At 39.3% G+C, this 26,237-nt stretch overlaps 1 protein-coding gene across 1 annotated transcript in view; it reads left to right on the top strand.

Annotated features, from left to right (window-relative positions):
• The window catches only part of LOC143212319 (uncharacterized), a 90,180-nt gene that overhangs the window by 35,800 nt on the left and 28,143 nt on the right, over nucleotides 1-26,237 (top strand). The window contains exons 5-8 of the mRNA XM_076430982.1: nucleotides 22,471-22,674; nucleotides 23,458-23,547; nucleotides 24,887-25,072; nucleotides 25,171-25,209. Of these exons, the coding sequence (XP_076287097.1) occupies nucleotides 22,471-22,674; nucleotides 23,458-23,547; nucleotides 24,887-25,072; nucleotides 25,171-25,209 (519 nt within the window). The remainder of the gene's footprint in view (nucleotides 1-22,470; nucleotides 22,675-23,457; nucleotides 23,548-24,886; nucleotides 25,073-25,170; nucleotides 25,210-26,237) is intronic.

The raw sequence follows: 26,237 nt of genomic DNA on the forward strand, positions 1-26,237 counted from the left end.
GTTTCCCGAGCGGACGGATTAAAGGCGAAAACGAGAACGAAACTCATTTCGAGTTGATTTTAGCAGACATTCGTCATTCAATTCTTCCGGGTGTCTTCGCGAGCTCATTCAAAATCGTGCTTATACGATTCAAACTATTCGTTTACCGCTGGATTGTGGATTTTGTCCAATTCTCGCAAAAATTAGTACGCGAAATGTAAAACAGTAATTCGAACCGTGCACCTATGGCATCCTCAAATGTGCAAAGTACTAGAATGCGTGTCAGAAAAATTAGTAGTATTTTTCTTTTAATCCCACCAGGAATCACTTTCCAATCGGAAGAATATATTTTCCCTGCTTTTTATAAAATGGTTAGCGAATTTGCATAAAGATTCACAAATCTATTAACCCTTCGCATTCCAAATTATTTTTCAATTTCGTTGCCAACAACTCCCTACTATTTTAAGTGTTTTATTTAAAATTTACTTCAAAGGACAGTTCCTTGACTGCTACTTATTTCAAACAATCTTGTTCACTAATTATATTAAATATAGCTCCTAAATTTTCCTGTAATTTTTATATTTATGGAACTTATATTTGTTTTTAACTATAAAGTAAGACAATTAAATAAAAATGAAGGAAGAACCGAATATATATCAAGACCCGTCTTATTCACATTTCTCTTTCTCTGATGTAGAGTCATTCAAAATGGTGTACCGCGCGCGAAAATCTCAGCTCTTTTCAATTTCTCGCCGTACTGACTCCTTTTAGGGGATCTGGCCGGAACTTCTGGGTATTCCTATTTCCATTACAGTATCCGTTTAATTCAAGTCTTTCAGCAGCGAAATTCGCGCGCGAGCGAAAAGATACACTCTCTCCCCGGAGAGAGAAGAAAGCCAACGTTTTTCGGCCCGTTACGCCGGCTCCGTTCGAAATTAACAAGTTCCACTGGCTTCTCGATACTGCTTCCTCCGGATTCTGTATTTTTAATAAACGGACCAGCCAGCTGTAACTCGACGTTGTATCGCGTTAGACAGCGGGCTGACACGCAACGCGCAAAGATGAAAATACTGTGCCGTTATTGTCGCAGCGGACTCGTACCCCGACACTGTCCGCGGCTCGTTTTTGCGATAAATATTGGTCCACGCATGAAAAACTACTGGCCGGAACAGTGTTCTTCGAAATAGGCTCGCGAAACACGCCCGCGCCATCGCGCCGGATGCATGACGAATGAATTGTAAAGCTCAATAGACGTCGCGGCCTATCAAGCTGCGGACTTCGTGCGGTTATCCCGCACGCCCGTGCGTAAATCACGGTCGCCGAATATAGGGCAGTCCACCTAAATTTAGCCGCCTAAATATCGCCTTTATTTGTGGTGATGTAGCAAATGTTTTTAATGCAATGTAAATGGTATTTTAGTCGATGAAATACTTGTTATTCCATCACTTTTTTCTTTTTGGTTATGACAGTTATGGCCCCTGATTAAAATTTTAAAAGAAACTTTATGAAGAACATTTTTCTTGACTCATTAAAGCATCTAGAATATTAAAGAAACCCCTGTGTATCACAAGGTGAAAAATTTTTACCGGAGTTTGCAAGGTCATCGATGTTTTTTTCTTGTAAATGTATATTTTGTTTCCTTTAATATTCTGGATGCTTTAATGAGTCGAGAAAAATGTTCTTCATAAAGTTTCTTTTAAAATTTTAATCAGGGACCATAACTGTTGTAACCATCAACTTTTCATTAATGATTTTTATCGTAGAAAATTTTAGAATAACTGTTATTTTTGGTCCCTGATTTTAGGGATTAGAGATGAAAGAAAGTGACGAAACGCATCGCGTGACTGGGCAGTCAGGACACAAGTCTTAACGAGGACATATCGCTTCTTGAAAGAATTTTTTGAAAAAATATTCAACAACAATATAATATTATTATATATAAAATACGACTGAAAATTGACGTAACGTGGGAGCTAAAAGATTGGATACGGGAATATAGCGATTATGAAATGTTTTATTTAAAATGTAAAATTACGGTTTGGAGTAAATATTGGCGAGCTTCGTGGCAATATTTCCTTTCTGCGTGTATTCGCGACCGAAAACTTGATTTGTCGTAGAGAATCAGTCGGTAAACGTAGATCGTATAATGTGTTAATTATACCATATTAAATTATTGAACACGGATGATATGACAATTTGATCAGTGGATACCGCATAATATACATAATTCATTTTGAAATGAGGCAACGAACTCCTCCTCTTCATTAATTAAAGAAGCACGAGCGAGTGTACGCGAATACTGTTAACTCGGCAAAGAAAAGAATCGATAAAATTTGTTTAATCCATACATCCGTGGAATTATTATATTCGGCTTTCAGTTTATGAATATTGCTGTTGCGAATGGTATTATTAAGAATGATCCGATTGGTCAAAAGCTGACAAGTCGATCCACTCATACACGTGTGAATTTACATGTGCAGGTATAACTTTATAGAATAAAAATTTTACGTCGCCCCATAAAACTTTATCACGTTAATTTATAAAATATACATTTTAACGATGCTTCGTAAAATGTGTGTTTGCCCTCAAAGTTATTCGAATAAAACTTTTCATGAACTTCTGGTATTGCTCGACGGCTCGATAAAAACATGCGAATTTGCAAAACCATCCACCATAGTCTAGTTACGATTCTGAATTGTTCGGAATAAAGTGTTTCACAGGTTGACATAAAATCAACTTTTTCACGTGAACGTCCATTGAATTGGTTCCTAAACGTTCGTCTACCTCGAAAACGAAGTAATTAGTGAAATTGAATACATTTTCGAAAGTGCATTTTTCACAGAAAAAAAACACTTTTCATTTTTTCGAAATTCCGTTCTGATCTCATTTAGATTTTATGGAACGATCAGTTTCGTTTGTATACATCGATATTTTCAACGAAGGTGAAATCGTCAATGAAGAATATAAATAACAAATTAATTCGGACTACTGAAAAGGACGTATGAAAAATTTTGTTTGCATACAGATTGTCCTTTTCAACGAATTCAATATATAATATTTTGATTCCATCTGCGACCAGGTACAAATAATAATGAAAAATATAAATTACGAATCGAATTGAATGATTGAAAAGGAGATTTCCAAATTTTATATGCACGAAGATCGACATTTTTGACGAATATCGTAATGCGCGCATAATAAATCGCGAATCAAGAATATAAATAACGAATTTATTCGAATTACGGAAAGGGAGAATCGGAAATTTTGTTTGCATAGAGATCAGCTTTTTCCACCGGATAAACCGATAAACGAAGGTTTGATCAATTTCCATTTCATCTGTGGTCGAGTTGTAACATTGCTGAAAAATACAAGCATCCGATTAAATAAACTAGAAAGGGAAATTTGTGAATGTTGTTTGCATAAAGATCGGCGTTTTTCACAGATTAAATGAAAGTTTAATCAATGTAGCTCCCAATTAATTCAAACTAAAAATGTTATATGAGAAATTGTACATATTTGCATAAAGCGAGAATACTAAATGTTTACCTTATCTGTGGCCAAATCGAAAGAATAATGAAAAACAAGCTGACAGTTAATTCGAACAGCTGAAAATAAAAGTCGTCAAAATTTAACAATTATAAAGCAATAATCATTGTGCAATATTTGCATCGAAGGGCATGAAATGCTCGAATCCTGGATCCTCGAATTATTTCTCAAAATTATTGCCAACAATTTCCTACTATTTTCAGTGTTTTATTTGAAATTTACTTCAAAGTACATTTCCTTGACTGCTACTTATTTTAAACAATTTTGTTTACTAATTATGTATATTAAATACAGCTCTCGAACTTTGTTGTACTTTATATTTGTGGAACTTAGAATTGTTTTCAACTGAGAAAAAAGAAATTAAATAAATAAAGGAAGAACCAAATACATATAAAAACTCGTTTCCATTACATTTTTCTTTCTCTGATGTCGAGTCACACTCGACAAAGCAGTGCAAAGGGTTAATGAAGCAAGGAAAAAAATCTCGGTGGAAGTGGGACGAGCGATCCATCGATCGTTCCCACAGTGGCGGTCAGTTTCCGCGTGAGTTTCGCGGAAACGATTATTTGATCGATTAATTTACATGGATGTTCGTTTCGCCGAGGACCCATTCAGCGATGCGTTAGCGTGGACAGTGAACGGTGTACGCAGACACGTGTGCACGAACAACACACACACACAGACGCATGGTTGTACACGGATCGACAGGCATGGTTTCTCGTCCAGGTGTGCAGGTGAAGCTGCGGGGTCACTCATTTATCATTGCATAAGATTCAGAACCTGTTCCGGTGTCCATTCATCGCTGGCCGCTCGTATATACCTTCGAAAGTTCCTCGTGGGTACGGGCTACGAAAGGTGTAGCCGTCGTGCGTCCCTCATTGGCGTAGAAACAGATCCGTTGTTAAGATTACGCGAATTTCATTTATTAGGTCGTTCGAAAAGTAATTTCGTTTTTCGTGTAGAGACGGTGTTGCTTCCATTTGTTATTGGTAGACTGCGGATCTTTATGCAAATTGGAATTTTTATACATCAATTGCAAGCTATAGGAGCTAAATAAAAATTTATTTTCCTCATTGATGATTTTTATTTGTTAAAAATATATCGGCATTCTTAAAGTCTTTTAATCTTTTCCTGTTTTGAATTGCACTTACTCATTTTTGTCATAAATGTATAAAATGTTTGCATTGATTGCAAGACACAGGAGTGAAATAAAAATTCCTTTCTTCTTTTAATTATCCCATTACGCTGAAACCAATACGCTGATGTCTTTACATCTTTTTAATATGTCCACTGATTTAAATTGTACTTATCCATTTTTGTCATAAATGCATGAAATCCGCAGTCTAGCAATAACTTATTGCTTCACCTTATTTTAAATCGCAAAATCCTGTTATATCTTGACAGCTGACATTCCGTACGTCATTTCCAGCCTTGTTGCGCTTTCTAACCATTCAAGCAGTATTTCTGTTATCGCATCAAATATGCACAATCAAATTACGCATTTCCATCACCGTTTGCTTTTTTATTACCGCAAAGATAGGGAGAAATGCAATGTACGAAAGAAAAAATTGTGTGCTGTTTAAGGAGAGGATGTACCATCGAATTACCATTTTTTCAACATGTTTTATGCGGTGCAAATTGCATTTCAAATAAAGTCGTAAAAAATCATATAATTCAATGTTTAGTTAATAAAAAAACAGAAATTCTACAAGCATAGAATCTTCGAGTTGCCTGGAAAACCGCAAGAGATCATAGAACAGAATGTCATAAAATTAGATTTTTACGAACCGCTGAGCAATTGTTTTTAAAGCGTTAATAAAGCGAAGCAAACCTAAAGCAGTAGATGTATCGACTTCCGCACGAAAGTGTCAGGAGTTAACAGTCGTCCCAGGTGTTCCGTGCTAGAACGGATCAGCGAAATTCGCGTGGCGCGTTACCGTCGACCGCTTCCCGCCCGCCGCAGAAAATATTTAGCAAACGCTCGGCCGTGCATTAGTTTATGGGAAAACTATGGTAATCGCGCGCGGTGATCCCTGCTTGGGCTCGGCAATTATACGCCGAGAGGTTCGTTAACCGCGAAACCGAAGCTTTCAGATGGCAAACGATCCGTGGCCGGCCGATCGCCGCGAATTAACGCCTGACCCGCAGACGAGCTTTCTAAATCACCAAACGATACCCTTTGGGAAATTCGCGCAACTGTTTTGGTGGGTCTGGAGAGATGCAATTGTTTCCGGATTGTGGGATCGTATGGCGCTCATGCGGCCAGGTGGTTTTTACGTGAGCACTTTCGGTGGGGATCATGGGCTGCGGGCTTTCTCGGATCAGAGGTTCGATCGTTTCGAACTGAAGCAATCGAAATGTTTGGAGATTTTCGTTTATATTTAAATTCGGAACTTCAAGAATTCAGCGCTTCAACGATTTATACTTTCGAATACAGTGGTACTTCAGTATACGTCTGCTTGGGAGTACGTCCAATTCGGAATACGTCCTGTTTGGACATGACAAATTTTGCTCGGTAGGGTAATGTGCCCAAATATGGTATAGTCCCCTATTATGGCACTACCTCATATCTTGTAAAGGAGAAATCGCACTCTAGTGATAAACAATAGTTTACCATGTTTTCTCAACAGTGTGCAGTGCATTCGCACCATTCTATACATTTTAGTATCGATCCTCCGCCAGTTGTGTCTCCACGTGTTGAATATTGTTGTGGTTAGATTTTCGACAAAACAAATATTTTTCTCAAGCTGTACAAATTTTTGAACAAACTTGACCCCAGAATCTTATAGGAAGGACATGCATCTACAACTGGTAATTTTTTGGTCGAGAAAGAGCATTCTAAAATAATCAAAAAATGACATCAACAAAAAGTGGTTCATATTGGACACTTTACCCTATACGACTTCTGTTCGGTATACGACATAAATTTTTTTTGTAAATTTTGCGTCATTTTAAAATAATTATCTCGGAGGAAAAATTAAATTAATAATCAATTATATTCGGAGTTGATGTATTATTAACTGACTGATCATACAAGTAAGGACAGTCAAACCAGCTGAGCCTAGTGAAAAGCGACAGAAGACTGAGAAAGAAAAAACACCAGAATGTTTGTTTCTTTTCGTACTTTAGCATTGAGCAGAGTTTAATTTGAAAATCTACCATAAAATCTCATTTTTTATTTATGTGTTTAAATTAGAACCCCATTAATGTAGGTATAATATCAATAGGAGTATTTTTTTACATGAGAATGGATTAAACTTCTTATGGGAAAGGTTGGTTTGGCATACGTCCTATTCGATATAAGTCCAAACATCAGGATCTGTTTAAGATCGTATACCAAGGTACCACTGTATTCAAGCATTCACGAAAGCTATTAGACTTTAGAAGGACTATTAAAAAATTATCGTAAAATAAAGTGTTAAAGCATTTACTGTGGAATAATCTTTCGAAGTATTCAAATATCAAATAATTCTCCTCTTCCACGCTCAGCCGTCGTCTCACTATCATCCAATATTCAGCAAACTTCCGACTATCACTCCTATCGGGGAAGGCAGTTCAATTTCTAAGTCTTTTCATTCCGTTTTCTCTCATAACACATTTTCCTCTTACAGCTCCCGAGTACCACTGAATTTTCCTTTAATCCCGGCCCGTGTTCGGGTCTCGAAACTTCGCCGCGAATCAATTGTCCCGGTTTTCCCGCTGATGGGCGGCCGCAATCTCGCCGGAATTAATAATTCCCGGAGCTGCGATCGCAAGGAGCGATTCTTTTAATAGGTTCACAGGATTAGAATACATAAATCCTCATGGTCGACGGTTTCCAACAGGGAACATCCTCGATCCGAGAAACCGTGGATGTTAGGGTAGAAATTGCTAATGACAATCACTTGTCTGGGTCGGAACGAACACGATTTTGGACCCAGCTTTTTCAGTATTACGTCACGGACCCAAAATAAAAACTTCTTCGTCAATTATATCGATCAAAATCGACTTGCTCAGTACCCGTTCGAAAATCTTACAGAATTTCCGGCCGACAATTTCCTTGATCCGTGTACCCAGTATTTTCCAATAGGGAAAATGCGAAAGTGACCTCGTCTCTGTATAAATTCGCTAATGGAAATTCCCTGTAGCTTCGTGCGTTATCGCGATCTCTATTCCGCCATTCTTTTCCCGTACATTTTACAGGACTAATAAATTTCCCCCGCATACGCTTGACTTTATGGGCTTAAGGATAGGATGTTTGGCGAGCAGATCATACATGACATTTCCGGAAATTTCATTGGCCAGCTGTCCGTTACGCGTTTGATTAAAACCTTTAAAAAAAAGAATGGAGGGGAACGGTTTCCCGATAATGTTTCGATTTCGAGTGACGCGACCTTTTCGGTTGTTCAATGGGTAATTTCAAACAGGCAATTTCTGACGGATACTTTAACGCGGTTAAAAATTAAACTGACGCGCTCATCGGCTTTCACTAGTGATGTATGATTTGAGAGAACGATCCAATTTGCTGCTGCGCGTAATGTCACCAGGAAAACAGTAATATAGACGATTTCAAGCAGATTTATGCGAGGGTCACATTTATCAGGCTCGGACAGACCTAAAGCGGTGAGTTCACATTTTTGTTGAATCCTCTGCTGGGTTCTTTCAGACTGATCAAATCATTGGATGATCGATTTTGGTGATTTTGCTTATTTCAGAGTAAAAGCACATAGTGTTTACGAAAAAGAAATTATTAAAGGACGTGAAACGTAAATCGGGAACGACTATTTGCAATGATCTAATAGTTTATAACATGTGATAATCCGCTGAAAGTTGATGTAAAAATTCCCCCACAACGCGTGCGAGTAAAAAACGAGACCCCATTCGATTCGCATGGGATTACCCTCACCCTCAATCCTCGTCCTTCTGCCGACAGGAAATGGTCCCGTTATCCTGAGACCGCTCGGGCCTAGTGATCATCCTCTTTCGATTAAGGACGCGTCATCTACGTCTTCTGGAGGCCGCACAATACCGAAACAACACGCTGAGAACCTCCCAGAAACATTGTACATTACGTTGTTCAAAAAGTTCGCAAAATGATATATTTACCGCCATTTTGACAATGCTACGGCGATCTGATTTGCTGTAGCATGTTGCTGATATTGTTATCCACGAGACCATCAAGTTTCATCATCCTGAGATGAGCCATTCGCTTAGGGCAACATCTTTAGTGCGACCATGTCTCATTCCATTCGAAACCTGATCAAACTAGGCCAAACTGTTATAGATTTTCTCAAACTAAAACATACCTAATCTAAATTTTCCGCAAATCTATTCTAAGATCTAACCGAGACCTGTTTAGAGTTAATTAAACCAGACGAACTGTAATGTTTATTTAATTAAACTTGATCAAACTAGGATAAACTTAACTCAGAGCTGATCTAGCAGGAGTTAATGATCAGATTGAACTAGTGATACACATCTATAGTATATATCTGTGTATATTAAGTACGTAACAATAATAATACTGAATACGTAATTGTATTCTTTGTCGTAGAGCTTCGTCCTGGAATTTGTCAATCAAGAAGAGCAATTTTCTGGGATATTAGGTAGTGGAGGAATCCTCTTTCTAGTGTAAAATGAGGATAGCGGAGGCAGAGCTGTGATTCGTTCGAAGAAACTCGGCAGAGTGCTGCAGCCTGATAAAAAGATTCGAGAATTCCATCGACGTAATCTTATTTACTATACATTGTATAATGTAATCGCGACCGAGAAACAATGATCGTCGGCTTGCTCGCCTTCTTCGGCTGCATTCCACGGTGATGTAACGCAGGGACACGGCTGCGATTCAATAAAAAGGATTCCGTCTGCTTTTTCGATTATTGCTAGAATCTGTCTTATACGTTCAGGATTAATATCAATTCTTTATTTATGCTTCATTATTTCGATTTCTTGTTCTATTACGTCGTCGTGAGCAGAAAATTCATTTATTTATCTTACTTTGTTAACTGTTTGCACAACATAAAATTTTCATTTTGTTGAAGATTTATACAGGGTCATCCGTTTTTAAACGGCCAAACGTTAACCAGCTGTAGAGGACCCCAAATGGAACAACTTTTACCCGTATCACTTTTTTTGTTTCGGCCTTGATTTCCAGATAATTGCAAAAAACCATCATGTTTTGAGTTTACATGAAATTAAATATCTCAGGTCTCCAATGATGAATCTTGATGGTTTTTCCTTTGTTTAGTTTAAAATAAGTAGGGGCATCTTTTTTATTGAATAAACTTTTTTGTATGATCTTCGGATAAAAAAAAAGTGATAGGAGTAAAAGTTGTTCCATTTGGGGTCCTCTACAGCTGGTTAACGCTTGGCCGTTTAAAAACGGATGACCCTCTATTTCATTTACTTTTAGTTTAGGCTCGAAACTGAATTGATTTACGGACAGTTACATGTGCTCCTGTAAGCTCGTCAGGAGTATTATGCTGGTTTGGAGGTTTAACAGTTTCAAAGAGTAGTCGCAGTGACCATTTCGGTTTTGATCCTATGCAATTTTCACGTCAATTTCAGAATGGTTGTGTCGGACGGATATCAGTATGGAATTGTACTCGAATATTGGACGACGATGGGAAATGGAATTTCTGCCAAAATCCGAAATGTAGATACAGGCCCTAATAACCAGGGATTTAATTGTTAATTTCGACTGTCACATCGGTACGATTATTATAATTATGTATGGTAATATTGTTCTTCGTGTTCGATGAAAATTGATCGTGGTTTCGACTAGTGGACTAAAACGTGAGCACTTTGATTCGGAAACCTCTGAACTTTATAGAAAAGACAATGTTGCTGCAGGATTTTCCGAAACATAAAGACGTGCAACAAAGAGGTCAACGTTGATTTCAAAAATTGATACACAGGAATTTTGGGCCAGTCTGTAGAATATTGCACATATTGTTATCTACGAGCACATCAAGCTTCATCATCTTGAGATGAGCCATTCGTTTATGGCAACATCTTTAGTGTGCCCATGGTTCATTCCGTCCCCAAACCTGAACAAACTGGCCACACTGGATTTTTCTAAACTGAAACAAATTCACCCTTTTGCAAGTCAATTTCATCGTTTTGCATATCAATTTCACCCGTTAAGAATATTTAAAAATAATTATTTACTCTCTCTTATTTCGATTAAATTATATATTTATTTAGACATACGTGAACGGTGTCATTACTGCGAGGGAAGACTGAATACCAAATAAGCTTCAACAAATATGTATTTTCATTTCCAAAATTTATTTATCAGAAAATGGCTATTCTCCACACAGTTTGCGCACATTACAAAGTTAATGAATTGGTAATTACTTTTAAATAAGTATTTGATTTACATCTTTGCAATAAATACATTTAAATAAATAAATTTGCATAAATTTGATCGGATTTGTTTTACAAAAACTTGCTTAAATACTTTATTTGTAAAAGGTTGAATTTGATTTACAAAAGGGTGAAATTCATTTGCAGAGTGTATTTAGGAATACATGAGTGTGTATTCAGTGTAGCCATTTTCTGATTAATACATTTTAGAAATGAAAATACGTATTTATTGAAGCGTATTGAGTATTCGGTTTTCCCTCGCAAATTGATCGTGGTTTCGAATGGTGATCCCTAAACGTTATAAAAAAGATAATGTTGCTACAGGATTTTCCAAAAAATAAAGACGTGCAACAAAGAGATGAACGTTGATCTAAAAAAGCAACAGGTTCAAGAATATACAAATATTGATAGGCAAGAATTTTGAGCGAGTGTTCACGGCTGTTATGAAATCATCAGGAGCGCGGATTAAGGTTAGAATCTCATTTCCGCGCGGTGCAATTCGATTTATGCGTTGCCATACGATAATGTGGATCGCGACGCGTCACGGAATGTTAACAAATATTGTTCTCCCACTTATTGTACAGTTCCAATCATTTGTCTTCCGCGTTTCCTTCAATCGACGGAAGCCCCTCCGTGACAATTGAATAAATAATGGAACCGCCGACCGAATTACATTCGCGCCCGCGTCCGCGGACCGTTTTCTGCGCGCAGATACGAGAATTTCGATGAATCATCGGCGGGATTAAATAAATCATTCCCGTGCGAAATTACATCACTTTCGAGGGTCCGAACGAATTACGGCCAGCCAGCGGGAAAACGTTAATAAATAACGAGGTTGGTTAAACATTTCTGCCGGATTATCTGCTCTCGCCAAATGTTTTCTCGCGTACTTACGCGTGTATGTATGCGGCGTGTGTGTACCGCGCGATGAGCGGTCGCCACCCTCGTACCTCGAGTTTACCGGAGAAATAATGGAAAAAAAAACAAGAAAAACACCGGGAATAAAACCGCATTATTATTTCCCGTGCGTTAATCCATTTCTTCGTTTGTGTAATTGTAATTTCAGGCAACGATTGTGAGGCGTCGCTAACTGGTTAACAAAATATTATTTTTTACGAAGAGAAAGGTTCCAAAATATTGCAAATGATATTCGACCATTTGTCTTTTCTTTTTTTTCTTTTCTATAAATCTACTGGATTACATACCAAATACATCATAATTCGTAGGAGGAAGGCACTTTGTATCCGGTAAAGTAAAGAGGAGCCCTTTGCACCACTAATAATTCTTATACCTTTATCAAATTTTTATACAATAAATTACTAAACGTATTTAATATTTTAATAAACCACTGAAAGTATTGTACGAGGTACTATATCAGTTTTATCTCGATAAAATTAAGAAAATCATATAAAATGGCAATATTTTAAGCCAGAAGAAAAATTCGGGTTTCGAATTAGAATCTCTCCGAGTGCAAAGTGTTAACATCGAATGCCAATTGGTGTCCTTCATTTCTCGGTTGCTGGCGACCTGGTAGAGAGTTCGCAAAAGTCTGGAGGACACATCGAGGTCACCCGATTTCTCATCTTCTTCTTTCAACATCCGAAGATCGGAGTTTAATTTCCATTGAACGGCGAAGTTCAATTGACAGATCTTCGATCGACAGAGAGGTTCTTTCGGCAACGACATCGTCGAGAGAAGGTCCACGGCGGTTTTAATTAAAACATGGCGGCCGAAGGAACCCGATCGGTCGGATTATTAATCGGACGCGATCACGCGATATTTCCTCGCGATACGTCCGCCAGCCGGCACGAATTTATCGTCGCGCGTCGGCTGATTTATCAGCCGGAATCCGATTTATCAGCGCGTCGCAGTCCGCGCGAGAGATCCTCGCGATTCACGGAGCGGATTGGTCAATCTCGCCCCGTTTGTGACGCATCCCCCCCTTTTTTTCCGCCTCGTTCCGTCCACCCTTCCAGAAATCGGCTTCGTCCCTGCCCCCCAACTCTAGGATCGATCGAATCGAGCGTTGCTTTAATTTCCGGCGACCGGCGAACCGTTTCTTCGATCTTCCTCCGCGGACTTAGCCGAAGCAACCGGAGGCTTCCGGTGGGCAAACGGAAATGGAGACTCTGGTAGCTAACTCTGACATGATTAGCCCACTATTGCTCTTCTTCAAGATTTATGTCCTCCGCCTGTGGATGATGAAGTATGGATGAAGGATCGTTTCTTCCTTTACATCTTTGTGCTGTTGTAGACGTTCGTAGTTGGAGGATGCAGGATTTCGTAGATCCCAGGATGTTCTCCATAAAAGTAGATCTGGCAGGCAGAGTTCCGCTAAACGTAGTCCGATTAATGATTGAAAATTACGATTAATATAAAATCCAATTATAAATCATGGCTACTGATTACTAAATAATCAGTATTGATCATAGTCAATCAAATCAATCATAATCAAAATAAATAATCATTGATTAATGAATATGAATGGAATCAAAAGTTGTTGTAATCGTGATTGCTTTATTAATTACTAATCGTGAAATGATTACATTTTTGATTACGATTTAGTTTGTACTTTTGCTGTAACAACAACACTGATAAGTAGATCGTGGATCACTGTGGAAAGTGTCTCAGTTCATTGCAAGAAAGAGGTAAAACGACAATGCACCTCCGTTATAATAGTTAACTAATAGTTTGAATAAGTCGAAACTAATGTAACAATGTCATTTCAATCTTCTAATGTTTCAGCAGTCTTGAATGCTACTCGAACGGTTGTTATTGCACTCTGCACGATGTTTCTAAGGAGAGATTGACGCGGAGGAGCATGGTTTCTTGGATCCAAGAACGCGCTGCAAAATTGTCAGCTCGAGTACAAGTAATGGTTCGGTTCCCGAACGTTTCAGCGTAATTTATTCAGCGATCAAAGCGAAAGCAAGTGGTATTATTGCTGTGGGAGATTGAAACAGCTGAAAGTAACGAGGCGTTGACAGCCGAGAGTTAAATTTACGGTACTACCGGTGATCTCTCGAGCAAAGAAGCAGGGGGGGGGTTTGTACGGTCGGGATAGTTCGCAGGTCGCATCGGTCTTTGTGCGATTACTTTGTTATGTAAATGGCGAGAGGTCTCCGGCAACGAGGAGCAGTTTCCTTAAACTTAATGTAATAAGGGTTTGCCAACGACTTTACCAATATCCTGTTCTTTGACAGGGTTCTTCAAAGGGAACGCCGGGGTCTATAGAGACTCCTCTCGGGCGAAAGAAAGCTGCTTCTCTTCGGGATAAAACACCTACTTTTCGAAAAGAAATCTCGGGCTTTAGAGAGGGAGAACGACTGGTAGGGAGAGAGAGAGGGAGAGAGGAAAAAATAGCCTTCTGTTGAGGAGAGAAAGGGTCCCCAAGAATAATAAACTTTTCCCTCGGAAAGTGGATCTTCTGTTGAGAACGGACACCTCGTCTTGCAGGGAAAGAAATCATTACGGGATTGCTTCGTGGGCTTGCCTAAAAACTCGAAGAGAAACAGGAACAACGGAGTTACTCATTTCGTTCACTGATTGGCGTTACTCTAATGATCTAGCAAACATTTCTTTCATTATTCTCAAGTGATCTAATTCAAGACACAGGGGATTCTTCAGTGATGAAAATATCTTCCGATCACCGTCGTAAACTAATTTAGGCTAAACAAGGGACGACGATCTTTAGAAGTCAACTATGTCTCTATACTACTATCGTGTTCCTCATCGTCTCATGCATACTAATTTGGAGATATCCAAATTTCTATCATCCTTTCTAGTATCATAATCTACTTCCTGCTTCTCTAGCATCATCGCAAAGGTTAGTTTTCGACAAAAAATTTGTTACCCTTCGGAGACCAGTCAATATATTACATATAGCTTCACGACCTCATTCAGAATATTTACAAAACAGCATATTAAAATAAATTAAAAACACAATAAGAATTGTATGCATCGATTCTGGGACACAGAAGTTGCCTAAAAATGAATCTTTTCTCTCAGCGATTTCACAAAATCATGAACAATATCATTTTTTAAATTCCACGGATATTTTTACTGTCTCGCTTTTCATGTATTCATTTTCGTCGGAAACGCGTAAAACCCGCAGTCCAATAATAACAATGAATATCATCGACGACTGGCCTTAAACGGCTGACTACTGGAGCACCTACCCTCCTTAAACATTGATCAGGGACGAATGAAATTCCATTTCGACTGAAAACAGTCGTCCATAAATCACCGGACGCTTACATATCTTCAACAAAATGGTAATTAAAGAATACAAGCTTTCAGTTTGATTTTATTATTTTATTTTGATTTGATGCAGCTATTACACGATAATCGGGACTGTATATATAGTGTTCGTCGCGAGTCGGACTCGGGAAGGGATAAAGGAAATGCAGCGGAAGGATGATAGACGAAGAGCAAGGTAAAAGTAAGCCACGAAAGAGCGTGATCAAGTTGGGCATCGATCGAGGCAGACAATCGCTAGGACGATCCGTAGGAGTAGCTGCAGAGACAACTTGCCAGCCGTCGATCGTGGCAATTGACGCAGCAACCCTTGTACAAAGGGAAGATCCCACGCCCGCGTTGAATAGCGGCTCGCTGGCCCGTGAATTTCAACTTCGAATAGAAACCCGCAAACCAGACCAGACCAGAGCCCGACCAGAGTAGAGCAGACTGGACGACAAAAGCCTTGGCGTAGCTGCCGGGCCAATTAGAAAGGGCGGACCCTGACTCGGGCTGATTGTCGCGGACGAGGCCGCCCTTGAGAGTCACTGGCTGCCAGCCTGATCGCACGCACTATGCCAAGTGCGCCGATGCACGCGTGCATTCGACTGCACACCGGGGCCTATGAATGAAACGAACTCTGCCCTCGGTTCCCTATTCTTCACCCTCTCTTGCCCCTCCCTCAATCTCTCTCTGTCTCTCTGTACGCGTCCCTGCCTCGGGCTCTCGTTCCACATCGCTCTCTTTCGCTCTCTTCCGCTCCCTTTCATCCTCGACTCTCTTACCAGCTCGATTCAACCTCTCTCCATCCACGAAATCCCCCCTCTTCGTACACCTGGTCTTTCAACCTTGCTTCCCCACCGGCGAAACAACATCGCGCGTAACGTAACGTTACGTAGTTACGTGTTAGTGAGATCGCGTGTGCGTGGGCGAGCCGCGCGATGATGGGCTCGTGAGAGTTTTTTATGCCCAATGTCGCTTTCCTTTGTCCTTCGCGCAGGCAGCTCAAATCGCCAGGGTCACTCTCGAAAATCATCACCGAACTGCGGATCTTTATGCGTTCATGAAGAAATTGGCGCTGGGTGAAATACAGGCTCTGTCCGGAAAGTAATGCGACCACATTTCTTTTTTAACCCGGCGTTGGTAAGGTGGGAAAATGTATCCTAAGGTGGGGTCTCGCAGACACCCCGAAATAATATATTGTATTATAGAAATAAATACCTTTTTCATAAATATAAGATTAGGTATTGCTTAAGAGGCTTGTAATTTATCAGAGTAACACCGCAGATCCACGAAATTAAATTTTTATTATTCAAAAATACTTAACAACTGTCACGCGTTGTTACAATGTTACGATCAATCTAAAATCTCTGGGGTCCGTGAGACCCCACCTAACTAACGCCGGGATAGATCTATTGAATATATGAGTACAAACCTTTAAAATTCTTCAAAGTAGGATCCTTGGGCGTCGACACATTTTTTCCAGCGCGATTTCCATGCTTCGTATGCTCCCTGGAAGGCGTTATCTGGAGCCTCTCGTAGTAGCATTTCGTAGAGCATTTCCAACCAAAACTTTTCCGTGGATTACGGGGAAAACAGTAAACGGTACTTTTTAGTTGGATCACAACACTTCCTCAATCCCCGTACAGCCCTGACTTGTCTCCCGCCGACTTCTTCTTGTTTCCAAAAATTAAAATGTGCTAAAAGGATGCCATTTTGAAAGCGTGGAACGCGTCAAAGAGGCTGTGACGAGGGTACTACGAGAGGTTTCAAAAAACGCCTTCCAGGGAGCATACGAAGCATGGAAATCGCGCTGGAAAAAATGTGTCGACGCCCAAGGATCCTACTTTGAAGAAATTTAAAGGTTTGTACCTATATGTTTAATAGATTTTTTTTTTTTAAATGTGGTCACATTACTTTCCGGACAGACCCTGCATAAAACAGTAAAGAATCTGAGAAATTTAAGAATGATCTAACGTTGTTTCTGCTTCCCACAATCAATGGAGAACAATTTAATTTTGCATAAAGATCCGCAGTCTATGATCGCAGTCTTTCTACGATTCACAAGCTACGAGAATAGTCACTCCACTAAATCATGACAGCTGGATCTCCATTAAATCATTTGCGTTAATGTCGAGAGACATCCATCTTCATTGCCGAGCGCGCAGTCAATGACTTATTTGCGTAAACACGGGGCGCCGCCGTTTCAATTATCATTGTCCGGGAAGACAATGAACGTCGGTGGAGTGGTGTAAGGTCGCTTAAACCGTCGCGAACGTAATGCTCTCTTTTTCTAAATGCTCCAGCCATTTTGCTGTAGTTAGTTTAACGACCAGAGGGTTGTCCGGAAGACTCGGGCCTCCAAAGAAACTTTTCGTTCACCGTGTTCCCCTCCCCCATCCTTCACTCTCCTCGTCGTCCTCCTTTGGTAGGGATTAAAATCTTTTTCACGAAGCTCGCCTGTTTTCCTGACATCATCCGGTTTTGCGCCATTAACTAACTCGCTTCCCGTATGAGCGTCTTCCTCCAACAATGGACTGCCTTTTCCAGTGCTGAGCCGCGCGCTGTTCCCTTTCTATCTCTTTCTCTCCTTCTACCTCCCCCGGACTAATGGCAGCCTAATTCTCCTCGTTGTCATTGTGTCAACCCCCGTGGGCACTCGTGCTTGGAAGCATCAAGGACTTAAGAACGCCGCCGCGCCGCGTCGGTCGTTATTTTTCAACGTCGATTCGTCGACGACGCTTTTTGATCAAACAGACGACGTCGACGGGAGTGAACGTATTGTGGGACGGCTCTATTGTGCGCGGGCGCGCGGTATATTTAATTAACGAATTCAATTGAAATTATCAAGCGGAAAGGAGTTCGATTTAATCGTCCATTTAACACCCGGACTACTAATTACCGTTTCGTAGAACCGTAGCGATGCCGAGCGTATTGAAACTGTTATATTGTACGCCGGAATACTGCGTCTTCATTTAGCAAATTCAATTCATGTTGTAGAGCAGAGAAGCTTCGTTTAATTATTTCTATAAAATAATTTATTTGTAATCTCTTACGAACTGTTTTATTCTCTTGCTTGAGTACGCTGAGAAGGATTGTTCAAATAAACGGTGATGGGGGAGATTCGTTTTTCTTAGATCGTACAGTTCCTGTTTTCTCAGATCAAGACTTCACTGTAACTGTAGATTGTATGCATTTATAATAGAAACGTCGAAGTGTGAAGTTACAGAGAGATTAAAAGAATTGAAGAAGATTGTCGTTAAAACGAGAAGAAAAACATCTACCGGGTGCCTGTTTTGTAATGAATATCGCGAATATTTGTTTTTATTGGGAAACTGGGGATCGTCATGCAAAATAGTTGTTATCGCTTTCCAATTTCGTAATTTTTGTAAAAGCCGTCGGTTTATCAGCAACAGTATCGTTTCCCCAGCAGAGAGTTCCGTCATCAATAACGAAGTTCTAACCTCGGAGACGAAAAGTTTGGTCGCCCGAAGCGGCGGATAGTCGTTTTACATTGTAGCCTGGACTGTTTCATTACCACGTACCGCATAATTTAGTCCGAAGCCGAAAGTTTGCGCACTGTTAACCAGCGTCGCGTCTCGCCCGTTTCTTCCGCCATCACTCACACTTCACCCTACTTTACAACGGTGTACCGGCTAATCCCGTCTGCGTAAACACAGGACGGTTCCGCGAGTCGCATAAATACTTATTTTCCTCTTCCGGACCCCTTGAATTCCGTTCCCGCTGTCACCTGGATCACCGTCTTCATCCGTTTCCCTCTCGGCTTGACAGTGCCACGTGACAAACAACTGCGATAAATAAACCTCGGGCTAAACAACGAACACGTGTGACGTAATGCATGAAAGGGGCGGGGCTGTTGGAAAATCACCAGATACAAAATAGCACATCAATTGTAAGAAACCAGGAGGATATTACTAACAATAGTAACAAAAACGGATAGACTTTAAAAAATTTTTTTTTAATAATGCATTGTCATCCAGTTCTGAGCCGTGTAACCGATTTCAAGTCTCTAGCTCATCAGGAAGTTAGTTTAAAATCAATTGCAAAATTTGCCACCGAACAAACAGACAAACGAGAAAGCTTGCTAATAAAAACGTGGTAAAATATAAATGAATTTTACCCACTAACTCATATTATTTCAATTTTATGCAATAAACTTATTAATCAAAATAAAGGAACTCATGACAAAAGAAATTAATTTGCTACTGTACCACAGTTTGAGTAAACTGATTTATAAAAATATACAATCGCATAAAAATCCTGAATTCTTACTCTCGATATAATGAAAACTAGCGAAATTAAAAAACTCTGTACAAATCCTGACGTTTAGAATAACTTTTACTGTTTAGAAGACACTTTTAGAATAAAAATGATCTTGTTCTGCTTGTCGACGCATTAACTGTCGCTGTGATTATTTTTAATAATAAATTTTAGTAGACGAACTAGTAGACAAATGTTTAGAAACTTTTTAATCATTATTTAAGGAAACCATTCCACCGAGTTCAGAGACATTGTTCCTTATTCCCGATGTTTGCATGCAGACCGGCCGTCCTGCGCGAAATTTTTATCATGTCTGACCAGGTGCGGCATAATCCCCTAATCTCCAGGAGCGTCTCGCGCGCTGGAGCAATTTCACGCGACATTGTCTCGCAGCGAATCTAAAGCAGTCCCGAAAGTCCTTGGTTTTTGGAAGGCTCTGCTGGGAGAGGGGTTGCTCTAGCCAGTTCCAGAGAGCATTTCACGAAGCCACTGGGAAACGAAGAGACGAAGAAACACCGCGGAAGAACGCTGCTATGCCGGTTCGTTTCGTTCGAGTTTCCCAGAGGTCGGCCTCTTTTTCTCGCCCATTTGCCCTCGGTGTGCGCCACGTCGGGGTCCGCGGTTAAGCAGCGCGAGTAACTCCTTTCAGATATGCTTTTTTCTCAGCGGCTCTACCCCGAAAAGAAAGCTTCTCGCTCGCGGTTACGGGATCTCTAACCCTGAGAGTACCGAAGTCGGAAAATCGCTTTTCGAATGAAAATATCATTCTCACGTATCTAATTCGCAGGAGTAAGTAAGCAGGAGTATCTAATTCGAAGCAGGAGTAAAATAAAAATTGATAACATCCCTTAATTCTTCAATTTTTCTAATCGTTTACCTGTTCATATTTCACCCAGCCAATTTATTCATAAATGCATGAGAATCCGTAGTCTACTAATTATATTAGTCGTGTTCCCGGGTCATTGTCAAGCAAAGAATTAATGATAATGATTCAACAATTTTAAATATGGTGTTTTAAAATTTGTATATTACATCCTCGATTAATATACATTAAGCTCCAATTAATATGCATTAGATATTAATAGGCAGTATTAATAGACAGCATGCTTCAATTAATACAGTTGTGTTAGATATTGATATGAATTACAACTATAGACATTCACAAATGTCTGGACACTTAAAGAACAAAAGCAGACCGTAATAATCAAGTTCCTTCACGCCATTTTTATAAGTGTTTGCATATTAAGTACCGTAATATATCTGCAGCAGAAGGCTCTTCGCATCCATTAGGGACAGCGATCGAATTGAATGGCCCGAGTATTCAAAAATATAGCACAGTGGCAGCAGACTTTTTCGTCCCGGCGTTTCGCGCACCAAATCCCCGAGTGTTGTTCTTTTACGCGTAAAAATCGTTGATACCCAGCCGTGGAATATGTTCCATGGGAAAATCGGGAATCGGCGCCGATCCCGTGATCGCGTTATTTCGCGATCCACCGTGCACGGCTCCATTACAATTTGTTCGCCGGTGGTTCCTATTGCGCTTAATCCGCCCGTCGAAATTGTCCAGCAATCGGCTCGCAATCCTTGTTAATAATTATATACTGTACGAAAATGATGTAGTCCGAAATAGAGGTGCAGTGACCAGAATTAATTGCAGTGGTAAATAAAAATTTGTCGATCTTCGATGTTTCCAATTTTTTAAATGATCTTGGTTAAATCATTGCGATTTTTAATTGGCTGGGTGAAATACAGAACAGTTAAAGATTAGAAAAATTTAAGAATATTGCAACGTCGATTTTAATGCGACAATATCATTGAGGGATGAAATCAATTTATATTTTTATTTTGCACAAAGACTCGCAGTCTAGCAATTATAAAGATGCTTTTGCAGATAAGTATCGAATAAATTAATTGCGTCAATCAATCGATTGTTGATGTTGTTGATTTTCTTACAAAATATTAAATATGAGCAAAAAGAATGTAATGGAACGCCTTTTAAATATTCGAATCCGTTTCTTTTTTTATTGGCCGACAGAATATTTCACGATATTTCAAAACAATAATTTTTTGACAGTAAAAGTGATGCAGTGAAACGTAACTTGAGAATTGTATAGCAGATTTCGTTGTACAGTAGCAGCATGCAACGAATGAACGGAAGAATGACAAAACTGGTAACAGATTTTCATTCTTCGTCGCGATGACCCACAGATATTGAAGTTTCGAAGCATGTGTAGACGCAGAATGCAATTTTCAATGGGCAGACCCGATTTTTCAATCGAAACAGAAACAATACCCGAGCAGAACAGAGTTTCGCAATTATTCTTCTCGATTTCCCGTTGTTCGATAAAATCAATATTTTCAAAAGTCTATTGAAGATCGTGCATGGTAGCGTTATTAGTCGTTTTGCTCCCTACGTCAGTGATGGTGATTCTTAAATTGCTGACAATCACTATTTCAGTGTCATCTTCAGTCATTAAAATTTAACTATAGGGGCCGATGTAGGCCCACTTAAATTTCTGCTAATAAACATCTAATACGATGTTTATGCAATTTTTAATTCTTGTAGACAAATTTTAAGAAAGTGGAATCAGATAGAATCTTATTTTCAGTGGCAATGAGATCTTTGTAGATGGAAAATTAATACAAATGTACCAAATTGTATTGAATTTCGTATTCTAATATTTTTTGAAAATTTTTATACGCTACAAATGCATAAATATCCGCAGTCTATTTTGATTTTGTATTAACTACTTTTGAATGTCAACGAAATTTTACTATCTCAATAAGTTTCCATTCACCATTTCGATAGTGATGAATATTAAATATTATTGTATTTTTAAAGTGCATCTTGCAGGTCCACATAAGAGTCAATGTAAATTAGAAAATTTAGGCCCCGCTTAAATTTATGTTAATAAATATTTAATATGTAACTATTAATAATACAACTACTTTTGAATGTCAACGAAATTTTACTATCTCAATAAGTTAATAAATTTATGCAAGCGACTCTAATCATTTGAATCCGGTCGTCTCAGTGGTTGGTAGTTTTAGAAATAACGAAAACTCTATTGTACGTTTCAGGATGCAGGTACGAGGGGCGTAGATACCAGGAGGGCGCATCGGTGATCACGTCCGAGCCCTGTTTGCAGTGCAGGTGCATCGAGGGTGCACTCAGATGTCGTCTTCGAGTTTGCCCGCGATTGCCGAACCCGCCGCCATCCGGATGTCGAGTACGTCCACCGGGAGAGAACGTCTGCTGTGCGGAACTAGTTTGCGGCGACACACGTTAGTACCATTACGAAAAACGTCCCGAATAACTTGCAGAATGACGTCCGCCTCTGTCAAAACTGTCCAACAATTTTAACAAAAAATAACTGCAATCGTTCAACCGCAATCGCGTTCGCCAAAAAATATTTCTCGACGTGTACTGCGAACACAGACGCAAAAACGTCAACGGCAAACTCAGCAATCGTTTACAGAATATCATGCGTCGACTCAGTGTATTTATAAATAATAATACGATCTTGATTCTACACTGAACTAAATTTCTAAAGTTGGCTACAACGATATTAAAAAAACAACATATAAAAAAATCTTTCTAAAAACCACGCTTATATTAATCTCTCTCGATTAAAATGCACTAAAAAGGAGAAAATAATCTTTTAGACATTAATGACTAAATAAATGCGTGGAGAGCTAAACTATATTGACGTAATCTTCGTGTAAAAAGATCGATGTAAAAAGTCTCTTGTTACTCAAAAGTAATTAGGAAAGGGGTACTTTCATGAAAAAATATGGTCTCCTCAATAGAGTATTTTCAATAGGATTAAAACATGAATCATTCTAATAGAGAAGACCGTAAATTTTAAAGCACATTGCTATTCATAAAGCTTAGGATTTGTGTGAACCATTTTTCCTCTAAATAAATACGGATTCCGCTTTTTCGAGAAAACGCGTTCGTATCACTTGCCCGCTGAGCTCCTCGTTTCTATTATACATATAGCTTTATATATGTATTTAAAATCCCGGCGTATTAATGAAAGGCGTACGTGCGTGGAACTTTTGCAGGGGACTCGGTGAACATTTTAAGAAGATCCAACGTCCACGTAGAGCAGGAGGAGAAGCATGAGGCGGATTATCAGAGCTCGCGCTTTCAAGGTAAAAGATTATCAATTAATGGGAGAATATTCTCAGAATTTCATATCGCGCGGAAATCTCGAAATCTTTAATACTTCAGATCAACCGGTTTCTTTCAGTTGGAAGCGAGATGAAAGATTCCGAAAAGTAGCATACATTACCGCTCAAAAATATTTGATCACTCGTCCAATAAAAGAAATACAAGCAAATGAAGTTACACATTCCTTAACCTGTATTGCACACATGTAACACTATATACAAAATAAAAAATTATCAATAATATTATTAGAAGTGTATTAATATATAATGCATTGATACAGTTTAGGACTCTTAAAGTACAGTAAATACTCGATTTAAGAAAGCGGGAACTGTACGATCTAAGAAAAACAAAAGGACCTGCCGTCTACAATATAAAAGTTGGCGATTAAACATTCAAATCGCTGTTAATAAACACGTGTGCGTCACACAGTGGCCCGGATTGAGAAATTCAGTGACTTTTGCCCAAAAACAAACTGTCTCGTATCCTCGGAAATGAAGAAAATAGTACAATTTAATAAATATTGAAAGTTGGACATTTTAATAAGAGTATTTTTCACGAGAAAAATTGCTTCTCCTCGATGCGATGCCCTGACGTTCCTATTTACTATTTTTTATCGCTTTTTTTTTTAAATTGAAAAGCAGATTTTTGCGATAACAAATCGTATCTTACATTATTAATTAGTCTGCATAATATATTAAAACTCAATGCTGAATTAAATGGAGAAAATTTAAAAAATTCTTTATAATCGGTAAGAGGTATTTTTCAAGTCCCGGAAAGTCCCACTTTCTAACAAATTAACCTATTCCATAAAACATTGCATGTACGAAACGTAAATATACTTAGAAAGGAAAAAATTATTTGGAAGATTGTACTTAAACAATTTTATTTTAGTCAAAAATATCACACACAGTGAAAATTACTTAAAAATTATTGTTTGACAAATTTAAAAAATATTGATTTGTCTATAGTTAAAATCAACTATTTTTTAAATCAATTTTAGTGCAAATTTCATCTCGATATCTCGTATGGTTCAAAAGTTGTAACAAAAGGTCACTAAATTTCTCGATCCGGACCACTGTGCGTCAAAGCAGATAAAGTCGCTAATCCATTTCCTTCCGGTGGAAGTCGTAGAAATCTGAATGGACGTATCAGACGAGTGAAAATGGGAATGTTGAAAAGATAAAATCGTTTTGTTTTTGTTCTGCGGTGCGATTATCGTAACCGATGAAATATTTTTGAGCGGTAGCGTGGACTCGGTCGAAGAAGCGTGGCCACGTTTAAAAGGTTCTAGGGCGAAGGGGTTCTTCTGTTAACAATCAGGTTGCCTGCACGAGGGCGTGAGATACGGGCCGGGTTCAGCGATGATGGGCTCACGTAGATGCGAGTACTGCTACTGCATCTCCGGCGCGAGAAGATGCATCAGACCGAAGTGCCTGTTGCCCCTGCCAGGATGCACTCCGCTCTATGCGCCGCACTCCTGTTGCCCCGTTGCCTACAATTGCACCCGTGAGTGTACTTTCCCCGCTACGTCGTGCGAGTTCGCCACTCTCTCGCCGAGACCGAATAACTCATACCTGTTCTCTCTTCTTCTTTTTCCCATAAAGATCCACACTCGTCCACGCTGGCGCCGATCATGGGAAACGGTGAGTTCGATTTTATCATTCTACGCCGAAACGAATTTTTTCTCGCCCGCCAAACTGCAGTAATGTCTCCGAATGTTCGTAGCGTTTTCAAATTAAGAATAGATGATACAATTAAGCTATTTCTCCATACGTTTATTCATTACCACGAAAAGTTACCTCGGAAGTGGCAGGAATAACAGAACAGAATGAAGAATATGTTATTGAATAAATCTATGAATAAATATCTGAATTTTAGCTCGCGATTTTAATTTACAAACGCTACGAACTTTCGTTCCAACCAATATTAATATAGCAAACCGTATTATAACGCGAAGCGTATCACAATGAAATAATTAAAAGTGAAACATTTCTGTCAATCTTTCATAAATATCATGCGCATCTCTTTCACATATATCGAGACATTACTGCACACCTTTCATTCCAAGCTTAGCAATTAGCTCTTGGGTACGTAGAACTATTTCCTGAAAGCTGAAACTTCAATAGTTTTATCGTTAAAACTTACGTATCATCAAGTATCGTCTATTCCCTGATACGAGATAATAATATATTGTTATAAGAATTCCTTTTGAAGCCACGGTGTACCAGAAAAATATGAATTTCGCGGTGTAAACGAAGGACAGTGATTACGACTTGATCGCTTAATTCCGAGTCTACGTGAAAGTAGACGAGTATGGCGGATTATTTTCGCGCTTTAATCCGCGGTTCGTTTCGATCCAGCTGTTTATCTTCCGCAGCAGCTTAATGATTGGTTACTCCGGGGCGCGAGAGAAAGGTACTGGGGGAGAGTAGTTCACCGGTTTTCCGAAAAGCCTCTCTGACAATGGTGATAGTTGGGACGGGAAGTTTAACGCGATAAAAAGCAAAGTTCGGCGTGGGTGGCTGAGGTTCGCTATATCAGCCGCTTTTCGGAAGAAGCCGCGCCGTAGCTAGCTGGCCGAGTTTAAATTTAAGCTGAGCTTATGAGGAAAAATCGCATCGCGGGACGAAATCAGGAGGAGACGCCTCCCTGTATGGCAAACTTTAATCCC

Source organism: Lasioglossum baleicum, chromosome 1 (assembly GCF_051020765.1).
Source record: "Lasioglossum baleicum chromosome 1, iyLasBale1, whole genome shotgun sequence".
Classification (NCBI taxonomy): Eukaryota; Metazoa; Arthropoda; class Insecta; order Hymenoptera; family Halictidae; genus Lasioglossum; species Lasioglossum baleicum.